The following is a 21,241-nucleotide window of genomic DNA, read 5'->3' on the forward strand; positions in this document are numbered from 1 at the left end:
CAGGTAAAAGGTTTTGCGATATCGATCAGCCATGATCTAACTGAATGATGGAATAAGCTTGAGGGGCTGAATAGCCTACTTGTATTCCAAAACCTCCACTTGTATTTCTGTCACTCTCGGTCAGAGTATTGTACAAAAAATACATTAAAACTGTGGAACACAGCCTAACATTTGCATCAGCTCTTCTCAGGTGTGTAGAAATAATGCCAAAACATTAAGACAAAAATTGAAAAACTTTCCTTACCTTTTTTTGATACCACACTATAGCATCCGTCACTTTAGACGCCATCTATCCCTCTCAATCACACATTGGGCATTTTAGACTGCAAGAGAGAAAAAAAGATCAGTACTGCTTGCAAGTTGCTTAAGTAGTGGTAAAGGCAAGTGTGCTTGTGCTGTGCTTACGTTACACCCAATCTCATTACTAATTTAGTAAGATGTTTTGCAGTGGCTTGTTGCTATAACAACTGAAAGTTGCTATACTAGAACTGTACCGTCCACATATTTTTACACACTATAGACATTCCACCCATCTGTTGTCTCTTCGAATTGACTCAGTCGCCTTATTATTTGGCATAGTTACAACCTAGCACAGAACAGCATTTTGGCTGACTAAGAACAAAAATAATATGTGCAAATTCTCTTATTGTTTGACGACCTGTTCCCACCACAGATTAGTGTTTTTCAAACTTTCTATCAGAGAAATCCTTACGATGACAAACTCATGCTTAATGTACAAAAACAAGATATACATGCAAAATGTGTAAGCATACAGTAACTTGCCAAGTCAACAAATAAAACAACAAAGTACAGAAAGACACAATTACAGGAGTTTTCATAGAATCCCTACAGTGCAGGAGGAGGCCATTTGGCCCATCAAGTCTGCACCGACAACAATCCCAACCAGGCCTTATCCCCATAATCCCACATAATTACCCTGCTCGCCCCCCTGACACTAAGGGACAATTTTACCATGGCCAATCCACCTAACCCGCGTATCTTTGGAGATGGGTTGGTACATATAGCCTAGACCTTCTAAATCCTCTTCCAAACCCGACCTAAGTTTTGTGATTTCAAACCTGAAAATACTCCCACAGCTGAAATTAACATTAAATTAGTAAATGGTGCTCCCTAATAGTCCTCTTTCCAACCATAATTTCTACAAATTTATCAAGATACTACACCACAACTAACAAAATAAATTAGATTCATTCACATCTTGCTATAATACACTGGAAGTTTACATAGTGCATCTTCCCATACGGACAGAAAGATCACATCATAGTACTTCTGCTATGCCTGGATGTTAAATTTAAACTGGTAAAAGTTTCATGTATTTTAAAAGCATCTTTTTAATGTAATAAAACGTTCCACAGGAGTGTTAACAAAAATTGAGGCACATGAAGAGCAAATGACAAGAGGCAGGTTTTAAAGAGCTTTCTACAAAGAGGAAAGAGAGGTCAGGAGGGTTAAGAAAGGAAATTCCGAAACTTCCTTGGCAGCTGAAGGCATGACTAATGGTGGAGCAATGAAATCAGGAATGCACAAAAATGCAGAATTGAAGGAGAAGATATTTTGGAGGATTGTACAGCTAGAGGAGGTTACAAAAAGATGGGGGGGGGGGGGGTGGATAATGCCATAGAGGGTTTTGAAAATAAGGATGAGTTTTTTTTTAATAAAAGAAGTATTTCTGATGCAGGAGCCAATGTAGATCAGAAAACATGGGTTAATAGATGAACGGGACTTGATGCAAAGTAGGATACAGGCAGTAGTTTGGATAACCTCAAGTTTACAGAGGGTAAAAGATGGGAGGCCCTTCAGGAGAAAGTTGGAATGGACTAAAGGTAAAAAAGTCATGAATGAGGGTGTCAGCAGCAGATAAGCCTAGGCAGGGGTAGAGACAGGCAATGTTACAGAGATGGATGGATGGAAGATATTTTAGTGTGTGTGTGAATGTGGTCAGAAGTTCTCCTCAGGGTCAAATAGATGCAAACAATCTGGTTCTAAGTCAAAGCTTATAGACATACAACAGGAAATAAGAATAATAATTGCTCTAAATATCCTAACTCTCGCACACACACCAAAAAAGTAATAAAATAAAGGAATTCAGCCGAAAGGTTAGAAGTTAATGGTTCAAGGGAAAAGGATAAAGGATGGAATGCTTGAAATGGCATCCCGGTTATACGTTTGGTTTCTCAGCACTGATTTGCAAACCAATTGATGACTCTTGTACTACTTTGTGGGCGGACTTCACAGAAAACTTGCAGTCAGTCAATTTCAGAACGTAAAGCAATACTGAATCATAGAATCACACATCATACAGATGCCCTTTGTCCCATCGACTCTGCACTGGCACACAAGAAACACCTGAATTCCCACCCAATCCCATTTACCATAGCCTTGAATGTTATGATATGCCAAGTGCTCATCCAGGTACTTTTTAAAGGATGTGAGGCAACCCACCTCTACCACCTCCCCAGGAAGTACATTCCAGACTGTCACCACCCTCTGGGTAAAAAAGTTTTTCCTCACATTCCCCCTTGCCCTTCACCTTGAACATATGTCCCCTCGTAACTGACCCTTCAACAAAGGAGGAACAGCTATTCCCTATCCACTCTGTCCATGCCCCTCATAATCTTGTACACCTCAATTAGGTCACCCCTCAGTCTTTTCTGCTCCAATGAAAACAATCCAAACCTATCCAACCTCTCTTCATAACTTAAATATTCCATCCCTGGCAATATCCTTGTGAATCTCCTTTGCACCCACTCCAGAGCAATCATATCCTTCCTATAATGTGGTGACAAGAACTGCACACAGTACTCTAGCTGTGGCCTCACCAAAGTTCCATACAACTTCCATTCACTTTTTGCTTATGGTCTGGAGCTTCTGGAGCTATTGTCTATCCAAGCTGTTGATCCTTCTAGTTTTCTCCCAAAAAGCAAAACCAGCCTATCAGCTTTTAAAATAGTTTTTCAGACATGTTTTGTTTTCAAAGTCATAAACCACAGTCCACCAAGGTCAAGAGGTTTCCAGCTTCTGTAAAACTGCTGAATTACCTTTTCTTGTAAAATGCTGTATTTTCCAGGAACAGTAGCAACCAGAGTCCTCGTATTAACCCTTTAAGCGACAGTAAAAATACCAATTCTTCCTGAATGCTCTTAGACCATGAAAATGAATGTTCTTTTGTGATTAAAGCATTTATGACACTTGGACTGGAGAATTTAGTTGTGAGGGAAGATTAAATTGGCTGGGATTGTTTGCTTTGACACAAAAGATGCTTGAGGGGAATACCTTTGATTTGATTGTATTAGTATACAGTGAAAAGTATTGTTTCTTGCACGCTATAAAGACAAAACATACCTTTCATAGAGAAGGAAAGGAGAGTGTGCAGAATGTAGTGTTACAGTCAAAACTAGGGTGTAGAGAAAGGTAGGTCCATTCGATTGGTACATGACCTCAGACTTTTGTATCTTTTTCCTGACAGAAGAAGGTGGAAGAGAGTATGCCTGGGTGCGTGGGGTCCTTGATCATGCTGGCTGTTTTTCTGAGGCAGCGGGAACTGTAGGCAGGGTCAGTGGATGGTAGGCTGGTTTGCATGATGGACTGGGCTTCGTTCATGACCCTTTGTAGTTTCTTGTGGTCTTGGACAGAACAGAAACCATAGCAAGCTATGATACAACCAGAAAGGGTGCATCTGTGGAAGTTAGTGAGAATCATAGCAGACATGCCAAATTTCCTTAGCCTCCTGAAAGTTGATGGCTTTCTTACTATAGCAGCAGCATGCAGGGACCGGGACAGGGTGTTGGAGATCTGGACACCTAGAAACTTGAAACTCTCGACCATTTCCACTTTATCCCCGTTCATGCAAACAGGGGCATGTCTTCCACTGTACATCCTGAAGTCGATGACTATCTTCTTTGTTTTACTGACATTGAGGGGGAGATTATTGTCGTCACACCAGTTCACCAAATTCTCTATCTTTCCTGTTCTCCATCGTATCATTGTTTGAGATCTGACCCGACAGGGTGGTGTCATCAGCAAACTTGAAAATTGAGGTGGAGAGGAATTTGGCCACATACTCACAGGTGTATAAGGAGTATTGTGAGGGGCTAAGGACAGAGCCTTATGGGGCACCAGTGTTGAGGATAATAGTAGAGGAGGTGTTATTGCCTATCCTTACCCAAATGAAGTACATAAAATTAGGAGACAGTAGATAGGAAGGCCCTATTTCCTCTGGTTGAGGGGTCTATAATTGTGAAATCATAGATTTAGAGCAAGAGGTAGGAGATTTAGAGGTATGGGGTTAATATTCTCATCTAGAGGGTGCTAGGGATCTGGAAATCACTCCTTGAAAGTTTTGAAAGTATCTGATTATCCAGTTGAAATGCTGTAATCTATAGACTATGGACCAAGAACTGGACATTAGGATTAGGCTGGTTAGCTACTTGCCAGCCAGTATGGACACAAATGGGCCAAATGGTCACCTTCCATGCTGTGAAATTCTATTGTTCTATGTTTCTACAGATTTCACTTTCCCACTTGTACAAACAACTGGGCTTGTTGTTTTTTTTAAATATAATATCAATAGTATCATGTTCAGTGCACAACCTGTTTTCAATTAAAAACAGTGCATCAACATTATTATTCAGTGAGCCACGTGGAAAGTTACAGTTTACTCAAACATTATCCGCTGATAACGGAATTTTTTAGTCTGTTATTTGCTGTGCAGCCAATAACCTGACAGTAGATCTAGAATTAGCACACAAGGCAAATTGCTTTCACCTTTTCACACAGAAACACAAACGCATACACTACATAGTCAGTGCTAAACTGCCAATCACATAAACAAAGTTTTGGGGACCACTATTGAAATGTGGGACTGAATTTGCAGGGTGCTCCAAACATGGGAATGGAGGCAGGAGTGGGTGGCTAAAAAATATTGGTGCCAAGCAGCAGATCAATTACTGACTCATGTGCTGGCAATAATTACTAAATCAGTAAGGATGGGGGACGGCAGAACAGGATTCCCACTCTCTTCTTAACTGTGGTCAGTTAAACTAGCTAAAAAGCTCAAGAGCATGTTGAAGGGTGAAGTTGTAATATTTTAAGGAATGCACAGGTTTCACAGATTCACAGACAGAGAAGTTGTCAGTTTCTAAATAGCTATGGGGAGACAGTCAAGAATATCCCAAGGTATCACGTCAGCCCAACAAAGGGTCATCAGGGCAAAGGAGTACTTGGCACTTGGTATTCTTAGAACTACATAGGTGGCAAGGAGAGTGGGCACTCAGCATTTAGGTCAGTGGTTCCCAAAGGGTGCGGCGCGCCACACTGGTGCGGTGAGAGAGGATGGCAAGTGTGGTGGGAAGATTCAAGGACAATCAAAGAAACATTTAAACATGGTTTAAACAAGCATTATTTTATACTTTCTGGATGTCCCATGATTATATTATAAAGTAGTTGTGTTCTATGTTATGAATCAAGCACTGCTAGGATCTTCTCTCATAATAATGCTTTCTGGGGTTTGCTTTCTGAAATCCAGTCCAGGTTTTCAAATTACATTTTTAAACAAAACATCTGCTCCACTTTTAACAGCGAATCCAGTCTAGGATTTTACACCAGGATTTCTTTGTTTTGACTACTATACAAACTGTTCACAATTGCTTTAACTCTCAATTCTCAGACTCAAGTAAAATGGCACCAAACATTTCATTTACCACTCAAGTCTGCTGTCCCCATTATATCTGGTTACTGCAACTGTCTCTTTAATTCAGAACATTTCATTTACTCTTCCTTGAATTCTTCTGAACAATGTCTTGGTCCCTGTTCTCTTCAGTCATTTTAAGAGATTCTTTCTGTTCCAATTCCCTGGTTATCAGAACTGTATCTTGTTCCTTAGGAAGCCTGAATCTTTGTAACTCCCTTGTCCTGTCCAGCTTCTGCTGGCAGAGTTGAGATGTGTTCATTTCCCAGTGTCCTGCCTCCAACTGCAATATATAAAACTAAAATTCAACAGCTTTTCTGAGCCAGGGTTCCTTAAAAGGACCTCCAGTTGCTAAGCCACGGGCGCATATTTCCGCTAGCCTATTTATTCTTCATGTCGTAGCACTCTCTAAGTACAATAAGATCACAGTTGGAATTTAAACCAAATCCCACACATACAAACACCTTTGCCCAGCATGGATCTAACTATAGGTTTTACACTTTCAGGCACAGAAACATGAAATTAAATCCACTTAAAACTATACCTTATTTCTAATGTTTACCAATACAAATATAAATCCCTTAAAACTACCATTTCTAACACTTCCATTCCCTCAAGTAATTGGTCTACAATCACAAGTTATGTCACCACGTATGCGTGCATTTTCCTGGCAGCTGTCATAACATCTTCATCCTTCACCAGTCTAGGCTGCCTCAGATCTTCACTCCAATCCCCAAAGTGCAAGGGTGGATCCTTGGTGACAAGAGCTCCACACAAAGGCACAGAGGAGATTCAACCAATGCCACCTGCTCACTAGGACAACCATTGAGCAGGCCATCAAGCTCCCAAAAAATGTCATTTCAGAGGCCAGATAGTCAGTTGGTGCATTCCAATGCAAGGGCCTTGGTCACTGGGGTGATCTGATGTGCTCTCCAATACATGATCTTCCAGAGAGTTGTGGACCTTGAAGACAATGAGGCCCTGGAAGGAAACAGCTTATTAGACGATGAGCTGTAGTTAGAGAAAGAGGGGGAACAAGAGGCAGAAGGATACACTCCTTAACAGACGGGTATCCTGCTGTATGACAAGGTGCCTCCCTCTGCCAGCCTCCAGGAAGAGAACCTCCCTTCTCATCTGTCAACCAATTAAGTATGCTGAATGAAGTTTAAATTAAGAAACCCAGTAAAGGACAGTGATGCCCTCTTCAAAAAGAATGACTGGATGTGAATTACTCCTAATTTTAGCAAGACTACTGAGGAAAGATGCCGAACAGAAGGTGCTTCATTGCAATTTTAGAAAAGGTAACCATTGACATTCTCAGCCATCTCACATGGCATAATCATATGCCTGTACTGCATTTGGCTTTGCACTGATTCTGCAGTTGTCGTTTAAAATGCAACCAAAGTACAGCATCAGAACTCAACTCTCTCAGCTTTGCTCGAATTCTCAGCGGCTAATTCACGCTCTAAGTTTAGCGTGTGTGCACCAGCACTAAACTTATGGAGCATGAACGAATGTAATCCAAAAACCAGATTTATTTACTAATGTACCTGATGGGATATTTACATAATTACTATTTTTACTTGATTTCTGATCTGAAATAATCACAAATAAATATGGAAATTTTATATAGCAATCGATGTGCAATGATTATAACCATTCAAGCGTTTGACCCTTGTTTATCTTTTTGCTGAGAGGAGCAAAATAATTACACTTCCTTACCTGTCTACTATGATTCACTGAAGAATGAAAGTACTAATAAACCTCATTTTTAAAAGTTAAACAAAAAATTGCTCAAAAAGGCGATCTTAGATTAAATGGCTAATCCTGCTACAAGGTAAGATGCTGAAACCACACTGGAATACTAAATACTGGATCCCAGAACTCTAAGTACAGTTATCTCAGGTATGACAGTTGTGATGCTACAAAGAGTCAAAAAACGTTCCCATTCCTGATTTAAAACAGAAGTTCTTAATTGAAAGTTCCGGACTGTAATCTTTTAATGAGGAAAGGGTTGGATTGGTCATAATGCTGCTTTGTTGAACAGCTGTCAATACTTATTGAACAAGGGCCACTTGAGTAAAGTATTGAAGGATGGGAGTGTCGAGGGAACAGTACAACTAGAAGTCCTTGATGAAATTGGATATGACATAATTAAGGCTAATTATAGCAATTATAGAGGTTCTACATTTATGTACAGATCACAAAAAGTACAATGGATCCAGTCACAAACAAGATAACATTGTATGCTTTCAAATGGTTTTATGAAAGTGGTAAATACACATTATAAATATTTATAGCTCACCAGTACCAAAAGAAGAAACTGCACACTTATTCACAAACTTTGTTTAACACCTTTTGAGGATTTTTAGGTAAAATTGACAACTTAATGGGAATTACATTGCATCAATCAAAAATAAACTCAGAAATTTCAGCCACTACCTAGAACATAGAACATAGAACAGTACAGCACAGAACAGGCCCTTCGGCCCACGATGTTGTGCCGAGCTTTATCTGAAACCAAGATCAAGCTATCCCACTCCCTATCATCCTGGTGCGCTCCATGTGCCTATCCAATAACCGCTTAAATGTTCCTAAAGTGTCTGACTCCACTATCACTGCAGGCAGTCCATTCCACCCCCAACCACTCTCTGCGTAAAGAACCTACCTCTGATATCCTTCCTATATCTCCCACCACGAACCCTATAGTTATGCCCCCTTTGTAATAGCTCCATCCACCCGAGGAAATAGTCTTTGAACGTTCACTCTATCTATCCCCTTCATCATTTTATACCTGTGCCAATTTTAGTTTCACATTGGACTCTCTTATTTTCATATTTTTGCTCTACATTCTCTTGTATTTCTTCAAATTAGATAAATCTTTAAAGTTTTTTGCCTTTTACTAAAGATGTCTGTGGAAGGAAGCATTCCAATACTATCCTCCAACTTGTTATTGGATTCTTTATTAACCATTATTGTTGATTCAGCTTCAACAGCCCTTGTTGATAATATAGCCCTATTCTAATAATCTATTGTGTGGAGAGAAATTCTTTTAACCTTCCCCTAAGCACAAACCCTTTTTGCAATAAGTCTGGACTTTTGCATGCTACTTAAATTGAATAGAAATATATAGCAGTTACAACAGAGAAGCAGACAATTTAGCTTATGTCAATGTTATCTTCCACAGAAATAATCTTAATCACATTTACACCTTGTTCCCATGTTCCTTTCAATCACCTCTTCAATTTAATATTAATTTGAATATCAATATTGTCACTGCTCACAGAAAATTGTACAGCCTCACAAATTTTTGGCATATAAAAAAAAGAGCAATTCATTCTGTTTTAAGCATGTTATGCATTCATGACAGAGACACCATGACCCTGGCCCATTTCACAGGATTCTTGAAGGAGGTTCCATCTGCAATTCTCCAAGTAACAATAATGTAAACATATTTCAATGTGTCACAATGTGAACATTAAGAATTACAAAACAATAATTTTCTCTTTATCTAATTATTAGAGCACATTAATAATTCTATGGCATTAAGCACCTTCCATTTCTCAGATTATAATTTTGATTTCTGCAGCTGGAATGAACTCTGTTGCTTTAGGATCTAAATCAACTTGTTTGAGAGATTGTGGCTTCAATGAATTTTTGACTGCTAACAAACTTCAAGCACTGACATTAACTTCAGAGAAGATTCTTCGAGGAATGTATAATCTGTCAACATGCATTAATTTTCACCTTGCATGAATATAACTGTGCCATTTTTGTATTTTTTGCACAATGTTTCCATTCTTGTGAAAAAGATATTCACCTATCCATCTTACCTAGAGAATGTAAGGCTGATTTCAATTTAGGGTTATAAAGCAGATATAGCAAAGCACATAGTCCAAGTAGAAGAAAGTGTACAATGGAAAATAAAATGAATGTTTCTTTATGGCTTGCCTTTTTAATTCATCTATCCTCACCCCACACTGTCCCCACCCAACCCCCATATCACTTTCCCATCCACTACAGGTTCAGTTTGGCCCTTTATTGTTTTATATTCTTGTTGGAATTTTTGCCCTAGCTATATTTCAACACATGTAGTAATGTACACCTCCAGAATATTTTGTTGGAAAGAAGTGAGGTAATGACACTTGAGAGACTTGATAAACTCAATTCAAAGTTCCAGTTGTGAATTTAAAACAAGAATTGAAGTACACCTTAAAAGGAAAGCATTTCAAAAATGTAGTGGCAATTATCAAAGAGAATAAACAGCATTTAAATACAGCAACTAGCATTTATATCATGCCGTTAATACAGAAAAATAAGCTGCCATGTGTTAAGATCCCAGCTGATGTTACTACTGGACAAGTCAGATCCTAAGGTGGAATTAGGTGGAACGTGTTGGGTAGCTACTGAACAGAGTGACACAGAGTCTGCTGATTAACTTTTAACAAAAGGATAAAACAAGAAAATATTAAGCAAGAAAAGATGAACTATATACACTACTCCTTCACCTACAACTATACCTTTACATATATACAGATTTGTAAAGATAACACAAGTTACAAAATCTATCTTATGCTCTAATGTTCACAGTAAGTACAGAGTCCACATAAACCAATAGGCAAAATGCGGTCAGACACATCACACTCTAAAATCAAGTGACAGATACCACCCAAAACAGGATCGCTCATCAACCACCCCCCCCCCCGCCCCCCCACCCACCAGATGCTAGTCACACTGTGAGCCAGTTGGTCTCACAAAAATTCTGTCTTTTAGCTTGAGTTTCTAATCTCCACTCTCAAAGAATTCACATTTAAATGTCCTTCTAAACTGCACTTTCACTTGGATAACTTCAACAAGGATCCACTGCCAGGGTTTCAGTCTCTCCTTCTGATCACCATGTGCATTCAAGCTTCACCTTCCACACATTCTCTCAGGTATTCAGCCATTTCAAGAAAACACCACTGCTTCACAAGTCCATAGTGAGCTTCTCACAAACGTATTTTGTTCCAAATCTGTTTCTGCAGCTTCCTTCTCTTCAAATTTGAAGCCTTTCTCTGCTCCTCACTCTTTACTTCACTTACCAGGGTACTAGATTCCTGTTCTTTTCAACCGATCTAACCTAAAAGGTCTTCTTGGTACTTTTCTCATTTTTCTTTAGTTCCTGCGTCTTGCAGTTCCAGCTCCCAATAAACTGTTGATAACTTGGTATCCCCATTGAGATCCAGAACTTATTTTAAACTCAATCATGGGACATGGGCGTCACTGGCTGGCCAGCATTTATTGCCCACCCCTAGTTGCTCTCGAGAACGTGGTGGTGAGCTGCAGTCCACGTGCTGTGGTTTGACCCACGCCATTAGGGAGGAAACTGCACGATTTTACCCAGTGACTGCGAAGGAACAGCGATATATTTTGAAGTCAGAATGGTGAGTGGCTTGGAGGAGAACTTGCAGGTGGTGGTGTTCCCATGTATCTGTTTGGATTTGGAAGGTGCTGTCTAAAGATCTTTGGTGAATTTCTGCAGTGCATCTTGTAGATAGTACACACTGCTGCTACTGAACGTCAGTGGTGAGGGAGTGGGTGCATGTGGATGTGGTGCCAATCAAGCGGGTTGCTTTGTCCTGGATGGTGTCAAGCTTCTTGAATGTTGTTGGAGCTGCATCCATCCAGGCAAGTGGGGAATATTCCATCACACTTCCAACTTGTGCCTTGTAGATGGTGGACAGGCTATGGGGAATCAGAAGGTGAGTGACACGCCACAGTATTCCTACCCTCTGACCTGCTCTTTTAGTCACTGTGTTTATATGGCGAGTCCAGTTGTGCTTCCAAGGATGTTGACAGTGGGGATTCAGTGACAGTAACACCAATGAATGTTAGGGGGCAGTGATTAGATTGTCTCTTATTGGTGATGATCATTCCCTGCATTTATGTGGCACAAATGTTACTTGCCATTTGTCAGTCCAAGCTTGGATATTATCCAGATCTTGTTGCATTTGCCTCAGTCACACATAGTGCTGAACATTGCACAATCATCTGCCAACATCCCACTTCTGACCTTATGATGGAGGGAGGGTCACTGATGAAACAGGTGACGATGGTTCAGCCTAGGACGCTATCCTGAGGGACTACTTCAGAGATGTCCTGGAGCTGAGATGATTGACCACCCCCACACCCCCCCCCCCCCCACAAAACCATCTTCCTATATACTAGGTATGGCTCCAACTAGCAGAGAGTTTGCCACTCGAATGTCACTCAACATTCACTATTACTTTAACATTAGAGCAACTCTTAGACTTATTTTGCACATCAATCTACTGGTATCTCCAATGAGAGAGATTTGAACTGCTCCCTTCACTTTAGAGCAACTTACCAACAAAAAAACCGTGATTGTCTCTGTGGGTCCCTCTCTCTAGACCCCTGCTGCTAGCAGCCGCACGGTTTTTTCTCTACTGTGTTTTTTTAAACTTCCCCGAACTACTTCCTGAGTCACAAAACCTCATTAAAAAGGCAGGTTTCCGAACAGCTTCAATCCTGCTGTCTTCACTCTAAAATGAAACTAGGCCCAGATTTCATCTTTTTAACCCACATACAAAGAATATAAATTAAACTTAAAGCTAAAACATATTCCTAATACGTACAAATTGAACTTACTTCTTCCAGGATCCACATGAAATAGCAATATCCAAACTACAAACTGACACCAACCCCAGGAAGAGACATTAGGAGAATTAATCATATCTTGTTCAAAGGAGGTGTGTTTTAAGGATGGCCTTGAACATAAGAACATAAGAAATAGGAGCAGGAGTAGGCCATCTAGCCCCTCGAGCCTGCCCTGCCATTCAATAAGGTCATGGCTGATCTGAAGTGGATCAGTTCCACTTACCCGCCTGATCCCTATAACCCCTAATTCCCTTACCGATCAGGAATCCATCTCATAGAAGATCATAGAAGATCATAGAAACCCTACAGTGCAGAAGGAGGCCATTCGGCCCATCGAGTCTGCACCGACCACAATCCCACCCAGGCCCTACCCCCACATATTTTACCCGCTAATCCTTCTAACCTACGCATCCCAGGACTCTAAGGGACAATTTTTAACCTGGCCAATCAACCTAACCCGCACATCTTTGGACTGTGGGAGGAAACCGGAGCACCCGGAGGAAACCCACGCAGACACGAGGAGAATGTGCAAACTCCACACAGACAGTGACCCGAGCCGGGAATCGAACCCGGGATCCTGGAGCTGTGAAGCAGCAGTGCTAACCACTGTGCTACCGTGCCGCCCCGTGATCTATCCGTGATTTAAACATATTCAACGAGGTAGCCTCCACCACTTCAGTGGGCACAGAATTCCAGAGATTCACCACCCTTGAAAGGAGGGGGAGATGGTGAAGGACTTCTAGAATAGTGGGCCAAAGGAGCTGTACGTACAGCCAGGAATGGGGGGACAAGAGGAGATGAAAAAAGGGTAAAAGGTATAGGAGGTATAGGAAAGTTTGGGGAGAGAAGCTGCAGAACTCAAGAAGATTACAGAGATGGGGAGTGAAAAAACATTAAAAATTCAAACATGGAAATAGAAATTTCAACATTTGATGAATTCATGGTTTGGGAGCGAAGTAAGTCAACAAAGACAGGTGCAGTGGGTGAACATAACTTGGTGTATGTGACAGAATACGAGTATGAACATTTGTTGTGAGCTGAAGCTACCAGAAGCCAACCAGATTATCAATGGAATAGGGAATCCTGTACATGATGAAGGATGGTTGAGGGGTTCAGTAGCAGATGGACTGAGATTGGGAAGTGTTAATTTTGGTTATGAAGGTGAAAGTGAGCCTTCTTTGTGAAAAGGAGATTACGAGGTCATAAGCTTAATTAAGGATTATACAGGACACCCTTGTTCAATCCAAGATACTAGCCGCACATCACAGAGGCAGCATAGATGGTCAAGACAAGTGGTGGAGTGTTGGAGCTAAGTGCCATCAGTGTACACATGAAATTGTGGAGCCAGGTTTTTTAAAGAGTCTGTAACAAGTGTTATCAAAAACATTAGGTACTAGCCACATATAACAAATGCAATTTTTATTACTGAATTTTTATTACTAAATAATGGACACTGCCTTTGGCCATGTGATCTCGATATTCATATTTGTATAATTGCATACTTTAACCTTTTTTTGCATTTGTTAGCAGAAAGAAAAAGCAGAAGGAAAGCAGCACCAGAATGGTACACACAAGAGAAAGATAGAGAAAAGGCATGAGTACATGTGAGAAAGAGAATGTGAAAGAGAGATTATGTGCAACAGTGTGTGTGCTGGGAAGATGGGAGTTAGAGAACGGGTTCCAGTGCGCGATACACAGAAAACACGAGAATGAGACAATGCAAGAACAAGCATGCAAGGCAGTGCTGTGAGCAACAGAGCCCAGAGAGAAAAATAAAGTGAGTGAGCAAGAAAAGAAAGTGCATGCAGGAGAGATTATCATGTGTAAGAAAGTTACAGTGAGAACATAAGAACATAAGAACTAGGAGCAGGAGTAGACCATCTGCCCCTCGAGCCTGCTCCGCCATTCAATAAGATCATGGCTGATCTTTTCATGGACTCAGCTCCACTTACCCGCCCGCTCACCATAACCCTTAATTCCTTTACTGTTCAAATATTTATTTATCCTTCCTTAAAACATTCAATGAGGTAGCCTCAACTGCTTCACTGGGCAGGGAATTCCAGATTCACAACCCTTGTGTGAAGAAGTTCTTCCTCAATTCAGTCCTAAATCTGCTTCCCCTTATTTTGAGGCCATGCCTCCTAGTTCTAGTTTTACCCGCCAGTGGAAACAACTTCCCTGCTTCTATCTTATCTATTCCCTTCATAATCTTATATGTTTCTATAAGATCTCCCCTCATTCTTTGGAATTCCAATGAGTATAGCCCCAGTCTACTCAGTCTCTCCTCATAAGCCAACCCTCTCAACTCCGGAATCAACCAAAGTGAATTTCCTCTGCACCCCCTCCAATGCCAGTATGTCCTTTCTCAAGTAAGGAGACCAAAACTGTACACAGTACACCAGGTGTGGCCTCACCAGCGCCTTATACAGCTGCAACATAACCTCGCTGTTTTTAAACTCCATCCCTCTCACAATGAAGGACAAAATTCCATTTGCCTTCTTAATTACCTGCTGCACCTGCAAACCAACTCCTTGAGATTCTTGAGAGAAAGAGAGAAAATCTGTGAACACAAGCAAGAGTGAGGATGACCATGAAAGAAGTTTTATGAGAGAGAAACCATAAAAAAAGAGAAATTGTGAGACAGAACAAACTAACTTATTTATTTAGACTAATGAATCTTAGTGAAGTACAATCTGAGATGGAGGGACCGAGCTAACTGAAACTTGAGTACCAGTATAAAAGCTCTCATTCTTTTTAAAGGAAAAATTCCAGACTTTAGTGATCTGAATTTCATAAAATATTCACTACATTACGGGAATCAGAGAAAATGTAATTGCTGTGGCATTAGGTCATCCAATTCCACATAACAATCATCTTGATTATTTTACTGTTATCTGCCAAACTACCCAATTGCGTTTAGCATAAGCCCAACCAATATCATTAAAAAATCTGAAAATGTAGCATTTTAAGACAAGGCAACTTCTGTATACAAGTTCAAAACCAGACTTTTCATCATAAATTGTATTATTAAAGCACTAAACTTTAATTCTGGCACTCACTTTCAATCATTCAAGCGCCTATATTTAGGACACAGGATACTTAATATGATAAAGTACTGCCTCACTGTACAGGAGTTTAAAAAATGTACATTTTCGATCTTAAGGACTGTCATTTAGTATAACAACAGCATTTTTGGCACAGGATAATGCTTTCATATCTGCCACTGTAATTGTAAAATTTTTGAAGTTTTAAAAATGTTTTTGGGGTTAATCGTTGATTGTATTCTAGTGATAGATTATTTTTTAAAAACAGAATTATATTTAGGATAAATTAGGGGAAAACACATCTATGCACTGATCCAGAATGGTGTATCCCTGTCATTCTCATTTGGGATGGATAAATGGGTTGGCAAGCACTGAAAAAATCCCTATGGTAAAAATAAATTACGTAAAATGTTGGCAAAGAATGGTCACTATTTTCAGAAGAATTCCATTTTCCATATTCATCCTGGATCACCCTCTGTTCAAACAATGCAAATCCTTTAAAGGTCTATAGAAGCTCCAGCCAAGTAAAACACACTTTAAAAAAAAGTTTCCTTGCAAGAGAAGGAAGCTGCTATAAAATCCACCTAAGGATTAAACAAAAGCTTAGCATCCACACACAATTCTATTGTTGCTTGAATGTTGGGAATTTAGAAACTAATGGCAACTTAAAGATGCTTAAAGGTTAATTGTGCAATGCCAGAAACAAACAAAACTGTCAGTAACTTTATACCCTATGGACGGTAAACATTTTAACTACTATTTCCATTTAGGTATTAAGTCTGTTAATGTATCCAAATACACATGATCTGCAGAGAGCCAGTAGCAAACAATAAATGCTGAAATCCACCAAATTGAAATCCTGATCACATCTACCCATCCCAATCTACAAAATAGATTTTGCTGCCCTGCTGCTGAATATAGGAAAACAGTGGCAAAATCTTTGGCTTAGAATGAACTGATTTTCAGGATAAGGGCTAGCAAGTAGTCATCAACAGGGGTTAAAGGCAGTTTAAAAAAATAATTATATCCAGTACTTTCCTAGACTTTCTAAAGTTCACTTTACCTAGCAGAAATATTTCTACTCTTCCACCTGCCACAGATAGGGCTGAGAATAACGATCAGTGCTGGAGATACTATGCAGAGAGCACAAAGTCTCAAGTACAAAAGTAAAAGACATGAGATTTACATTTTTTAAAAAGTTTTTCTCCCCACAGAATTCTGGCAAATTTTCCTATAAACCAAATGAATATGAACTGCTAATTCTGGCAGCATTCAGCACAAACACTTCTGCTCAAGAATAAACTGTTGAAAAATATTGTGCACTTTGTTGTAAGAAGTCCCAAGTGGCTGACTATACTTTTACAACAGGCTGTTATTCTTTTCTAAGCAATAATAACTTGCATTTATACACCACCTTTAATGCAGTAAAATGTCCCAAGGCACTACACACAAGAGCATTATCAAACAAAATTTGAAACTGACCCAGTTAAGATGAGAGCAATGATGACCAAAAGTTTGGACAGAGAGGTAGGTTTTAAAGAGTGCCTTAAAAGGAAAAATGAGAGAAAGCGAGATAGAGAGATTTAGGAAGAGAATTCCAGAGTTTAGGGCTTTTGCATTTGAAGGCACAGCTGCCAGTGGTGGAGCAATTAAAATGAAGGATGCTCAAGAGGCCAGGATTGGAGCAGCAAAATATATCTCAGGAGATTACAGAGGTAGGGCGGGGCAAGGCCATGGAGGGGTTTGAAAACAACGGGGAGCACTTTAAAATGGAGGTGTTGTTTAACCAAGACCACCGGAGTGATGGGTGATCAGGAACTGGTGGAAGGCATGAAATGGACATCAGAGGTTTAGAAAACCTCAAGTTACCTAGGTTACAATGTGGAAGACTGGTCTGGAGTACATCGGAATAGTCAAGTCGAGAGGTAATGAATGCATAGTTGAGGGTTTCAGCAAATGAGCTGAGACAGGAGCACAGTCAGGCAGTATTACAGCACTATATAAATCACATGATGAAATCAGCAATAATAATCCCACAGAGAGGGAAAGCTAGGATTAGGATTAGTCACTCATTTGATGAAAGCAAATTTACTATACAGAAGACATTCAAATCCCTTTTAGGTGAAATTATCCACAAATATGCATTTGAGGTAACACCAAAAACCACACCTGGAGGAACTGAATTTCTTTTATAAACCTAGATTTATGGTTTGTGGAAAGAAATAACCCATAGCGTTGCTTTAAAAAACAGAAGTACAGCATTAAAATTTTGCACACCAATTTCTAGGTCCCGATCAACACGTTTTACTTTGGCAAAAACAAATACTGGTGAATGCTGGAAAGCTGAAATAAAAACAGAAACGCTGAAAATACTCAAGCAGGTCTGGCAGCATCTGTGAAGAGAGAAACAGCGATAAGGTTTCAGATCTACAATCTTTCATCAGAATAGAACATTTTACTTTGGGTCAGGGTTAGACGGACTGAAACAATTATCTGTGGGTGCTTTATACACGTGTGGTGTGATTATCTTGAGGGATTGCTTTGCAACACATGTAACCATCACCCTCCTGAGCAATGATACTCAAGTTAGGTAAGTGAACCGTTAGAAAACAAACCAACACAGAAACAGGATTGTGAAGTAAAAAGGACCAGATTTTCAGTTGTATCTTTCATGCCATTTTTAATTATGGGTTTTACTTTACACATTTCAAAAGGTAATGGAAAATTGCTGTAATTAAAAAAATGCTTAAAAGTTAATGAATCAAAGGATATTTTGTTTTGGAAACAAAAAACAATGGTACAGAACATCAAATTCAGCTAAAATATGGAAAGGTTTTTAATTATCAAATTGATGTACGTGTTTATTTAACAAATAAATGGGCCACCTATGTTCTATGGACATTCATTCAAAAAGGCAAAACACAGATAGACATGGCTCGTGTAAGGAGATTGCGAAGTGATCTGAAGCGTAAATACAATTTCAATAAAGTGTATTGAAAACAGAAAGTACTGGAAAATCTAAGCAGGTCCTGCAACATCAGGAGAGGGAAACAGAGTTAATGGTTATTCTTCAAAACTAAATAGAGGTAGAAGTGTGATGCATTTATGCTGTTGAAAAAGAGGAGGGGGTCAGGTAGAACAAAAGGAGTGGTCAGTGATTGGTTATAGGCCAATGAAGATTAAATACCAAAGATATCATGGAACAAAAGACAAACAGAATGTTAATGGTTGTAGCAAAGAAACAAAACATGGGTCAAAAGGTGTTGTTAATAGCAGAATACAGGCTGGCTCAGTCAGATAACAAAAATAAGAAACAGACTGGCAATTGGGAAAACAAAATTCTAAATGGAGGACAGCGTTCATAGTCTGACGTTGTTAAGCTCAATGCTGAGTGCAGAAGGTTGTCAGGTGTCTAAATCATGATGTGGAGATGCCGGTGTTGGACTGGGGTAAACACAGTAAGAAGTCTGACAACACCAGGTTAAAGTCCAACAGGTTTATTTGGTAGCAAAAGCCACGAGCTTTCGGAACAGGCTGTCCCTTCGTCAGGTGGGTGGGGGTTCTGATTACAAACAAGGCACAAAGACACAAACTCAATTTACATGAATAATGATTGGAATGTGAGCCTTTACAGCTAATCAAGTCTTAAAGGTACAGACAATGAGAGTGGAGGGAGCATTAAGCACAGGTTAAAGAGATGTGTATTGTCTCCAGACAGGACAGCTAGTGAGATTTTGCACATCCAGGCAGGTTGTGGGGGTTACAGATAGTGTGACATGAACCCAATGTCCCGGTTGAGGCCGTCCTCATGCGAGCGGAACCTGGCTATCAGTCTCTGCTCAGCGACTCTGCGCTGCCGTGTGTCGAAGGTCACCTTGGAGAACGCTTACCCGGAGATCAGAGGCTGAATGCCCGTGACCGCTGAAGTGCTCCCCAACAGGAAGAGAACACTCCTGCCTGGTGATTGTCGAGCGGTGTTCATTCATCCGTTGTTGTAGCGTCTGCATGGTTTCCCCAATGTACCATGCCTCGGGACATCCTTTCCTGCAGCGTAACAGGTAGACAACGTTGGCCAAGTTGCAAGAGTATGTACCGTGTACCTGGTGGATGGTGTTTTCACGTGAGATTATGGCATCCGTGTCGTTGATCCGGCACATCTTGCAGAGGTTGCTGTGGCAGGGTTGTGTGGTGCCGTGGTCACTGTTCTCCTGAAGGCTGGGTAGTTTGCTGCGGACAATGGTCTGTTTGAAAGCAAGTGGGGGTGTGGGGATGGCCTTGGCGAGATGTTCGTCTTCATCAATAACATGTTGAAGGCTCCGGAGGAGATGTCGTAGTTTCTCCGCTCCGGGGAAGTACTGGACGACGAAGGGTACTCTATCCACCGTGTCCCGTGTTGGTCTTCTGAGGAGGTCGGTGCTGTTTTTCGCTGTGGCACGTCAGAACTGTCGATCGATGAGTCGAGCGCCATATCCTGTTCTTATGAGGGCATCTTTCAGCGTCTGGAGGTGTCTGTTGCGATCCTCCTCATCTGAGCAGATCCTGTGTATACGGAGAGCTTGTCTGTAGGGGATGGCTTCTTTAACGTGTTTAGGGTGGAAGCTGGAGAAGTGGAGTATCGTGAGGTTATCCGTGGGCTTGCGATACAGCGAGGTGCTGAGGTGACCGTCCTTAATGGAGATGCGTGTGTCCAAGAATGCAACCGATTCTGGAGAGTAGTCCATGGTGAGTCTGATGGTGGGATGGAACTTGTTGATGTCATCATAGAGTTGTTTCAGTGATTGTTCACCATGAGTCCAAAGGAAGAAAATGTCATCGATGTATCTAGTGTATAGCATCGGTTGAAGATCCTGTGCGGTGAAGAAGTCTTGTTCGAACCTGTGCATGAAGATGTTGGCATATTGAGGTGCGAATTTGGTCCCCATGGCTGTTCCGTGAGTCTGGATGAAGAACTGGTTGTTGAAGGTGAAGACATTGTGGTCCAGGATGAAGCGGATGAGTTGTATAATTGCATCTGGAAACTGGCAGTTGTCAGCGTTGAGTACTGAGGCAGTTGCAGCAATGCCATCATCATGGGGGATGCTGGTGTAGAGTGCCGAGACATCTATTGTGACGAGGAGTGCTCCTGGTTCAACTGCTCCATGTGTGCTGAGTTTCTGTAGGAAGTCTGTAGTGTCGCAACAAAAGCTGGGGGTTCCTTGTACAATGGGTTTCAGGATGCCCTCGACATAGCCGAAGAGGTTCTCGCACAGGGTCCCATTGCCCGATATGATGGGACGGCCGGGTGCGTTTGCCTTGTGTATCTTCGGGAGGCAGTAGACATCTCCAACGCGGGAAGTACGTGGGATGAGAGCACAGAGGGTGTTCTGAAGGTCCGGGATCAAATGTCTTGATCAGAGTGCTGAGTTGATAGGCGTGTTCTTTGGTCGGATCTGCGAGTAACTGTCTGTAGTGTTCCTCGTTGTTCAGTTGTCGGTATACTTCTTTGCAGTAATCCGTTCTGTTCAGTATGATGATGGCCCCTCCTTTGTCTGCTCGTTTGATGACAATGTTGCGGTTGGTCTTGAGAGCGCGGATGGCGTTGCGTTGTGCTTGGGTGATGTTTGGGGCTGTCTTGTGAGTGCGGCTGATGAATTTGGTGTTGACACACCTCCTGATGGCTTGGGCATACATGTCAAGTCGAGGGCAGCGGCCTTCTGGAGGAATCCAATTCAACTCTTTCCTCTTTGGATGCACTGCGGATCTCTCTGTCGGCTGTCTCATTGTGTTTGCTGTTGGCCTCTTGGGGTTTGTGGAAGAACTCCCGCAGCCTCATTCGCCTGATGAATTCCTCTGT

At 41.0% G+C, this 21,241-nt stretch overlaps 1 protein-coding gene across 5 annotated transcripts in view; it reads right to left on the reverse strand.

Annotated features, from left to right (window-relative positions):
- LOC144507971 (protein PHTF2) overlaps positions 1 to 21,241 on the reverse strand; it is a 101,752-nt gene that overhangs the window by 60,243 nt on the left and 20,268 nt on the right. For 4 of the 5 annotated variants that reach the window (XR_013500183.1, XM_078235594.1, XM_078235598.1 and 1 more), the window contains exon 2: positions 245 to 323. Coding sequence is in view for 3 of the 5 variants with exons in the window: in XM_078235594.1 (XP_078091720.1) it covers positions 245 to 289 (45 nt within the window). In the remaining 2 variants the exon portion in view is untranslated. Of the gene's footprint in view, positions 1 to 244; positions 324 to 14,871; positions 14,925 to 21,241 lie in introns of all 5 variants that reach the window. The other variant, XM_078235595.1, reaches the window with a different exon arrangement.

This window comes from Mustelus asterias, chromosome 19 (genome assembly GCF_964213995.1).
Source record: "Mustelus asterias chromosome 19, sMusAst1.hap1.1, whole genome shotgun sequence".
NCBI lineage: Eukaryota > Metazoa > Chordata > Chondrichthyes > Carcharhiniformes > Triakidae > Mustelus > Mustelus asterias.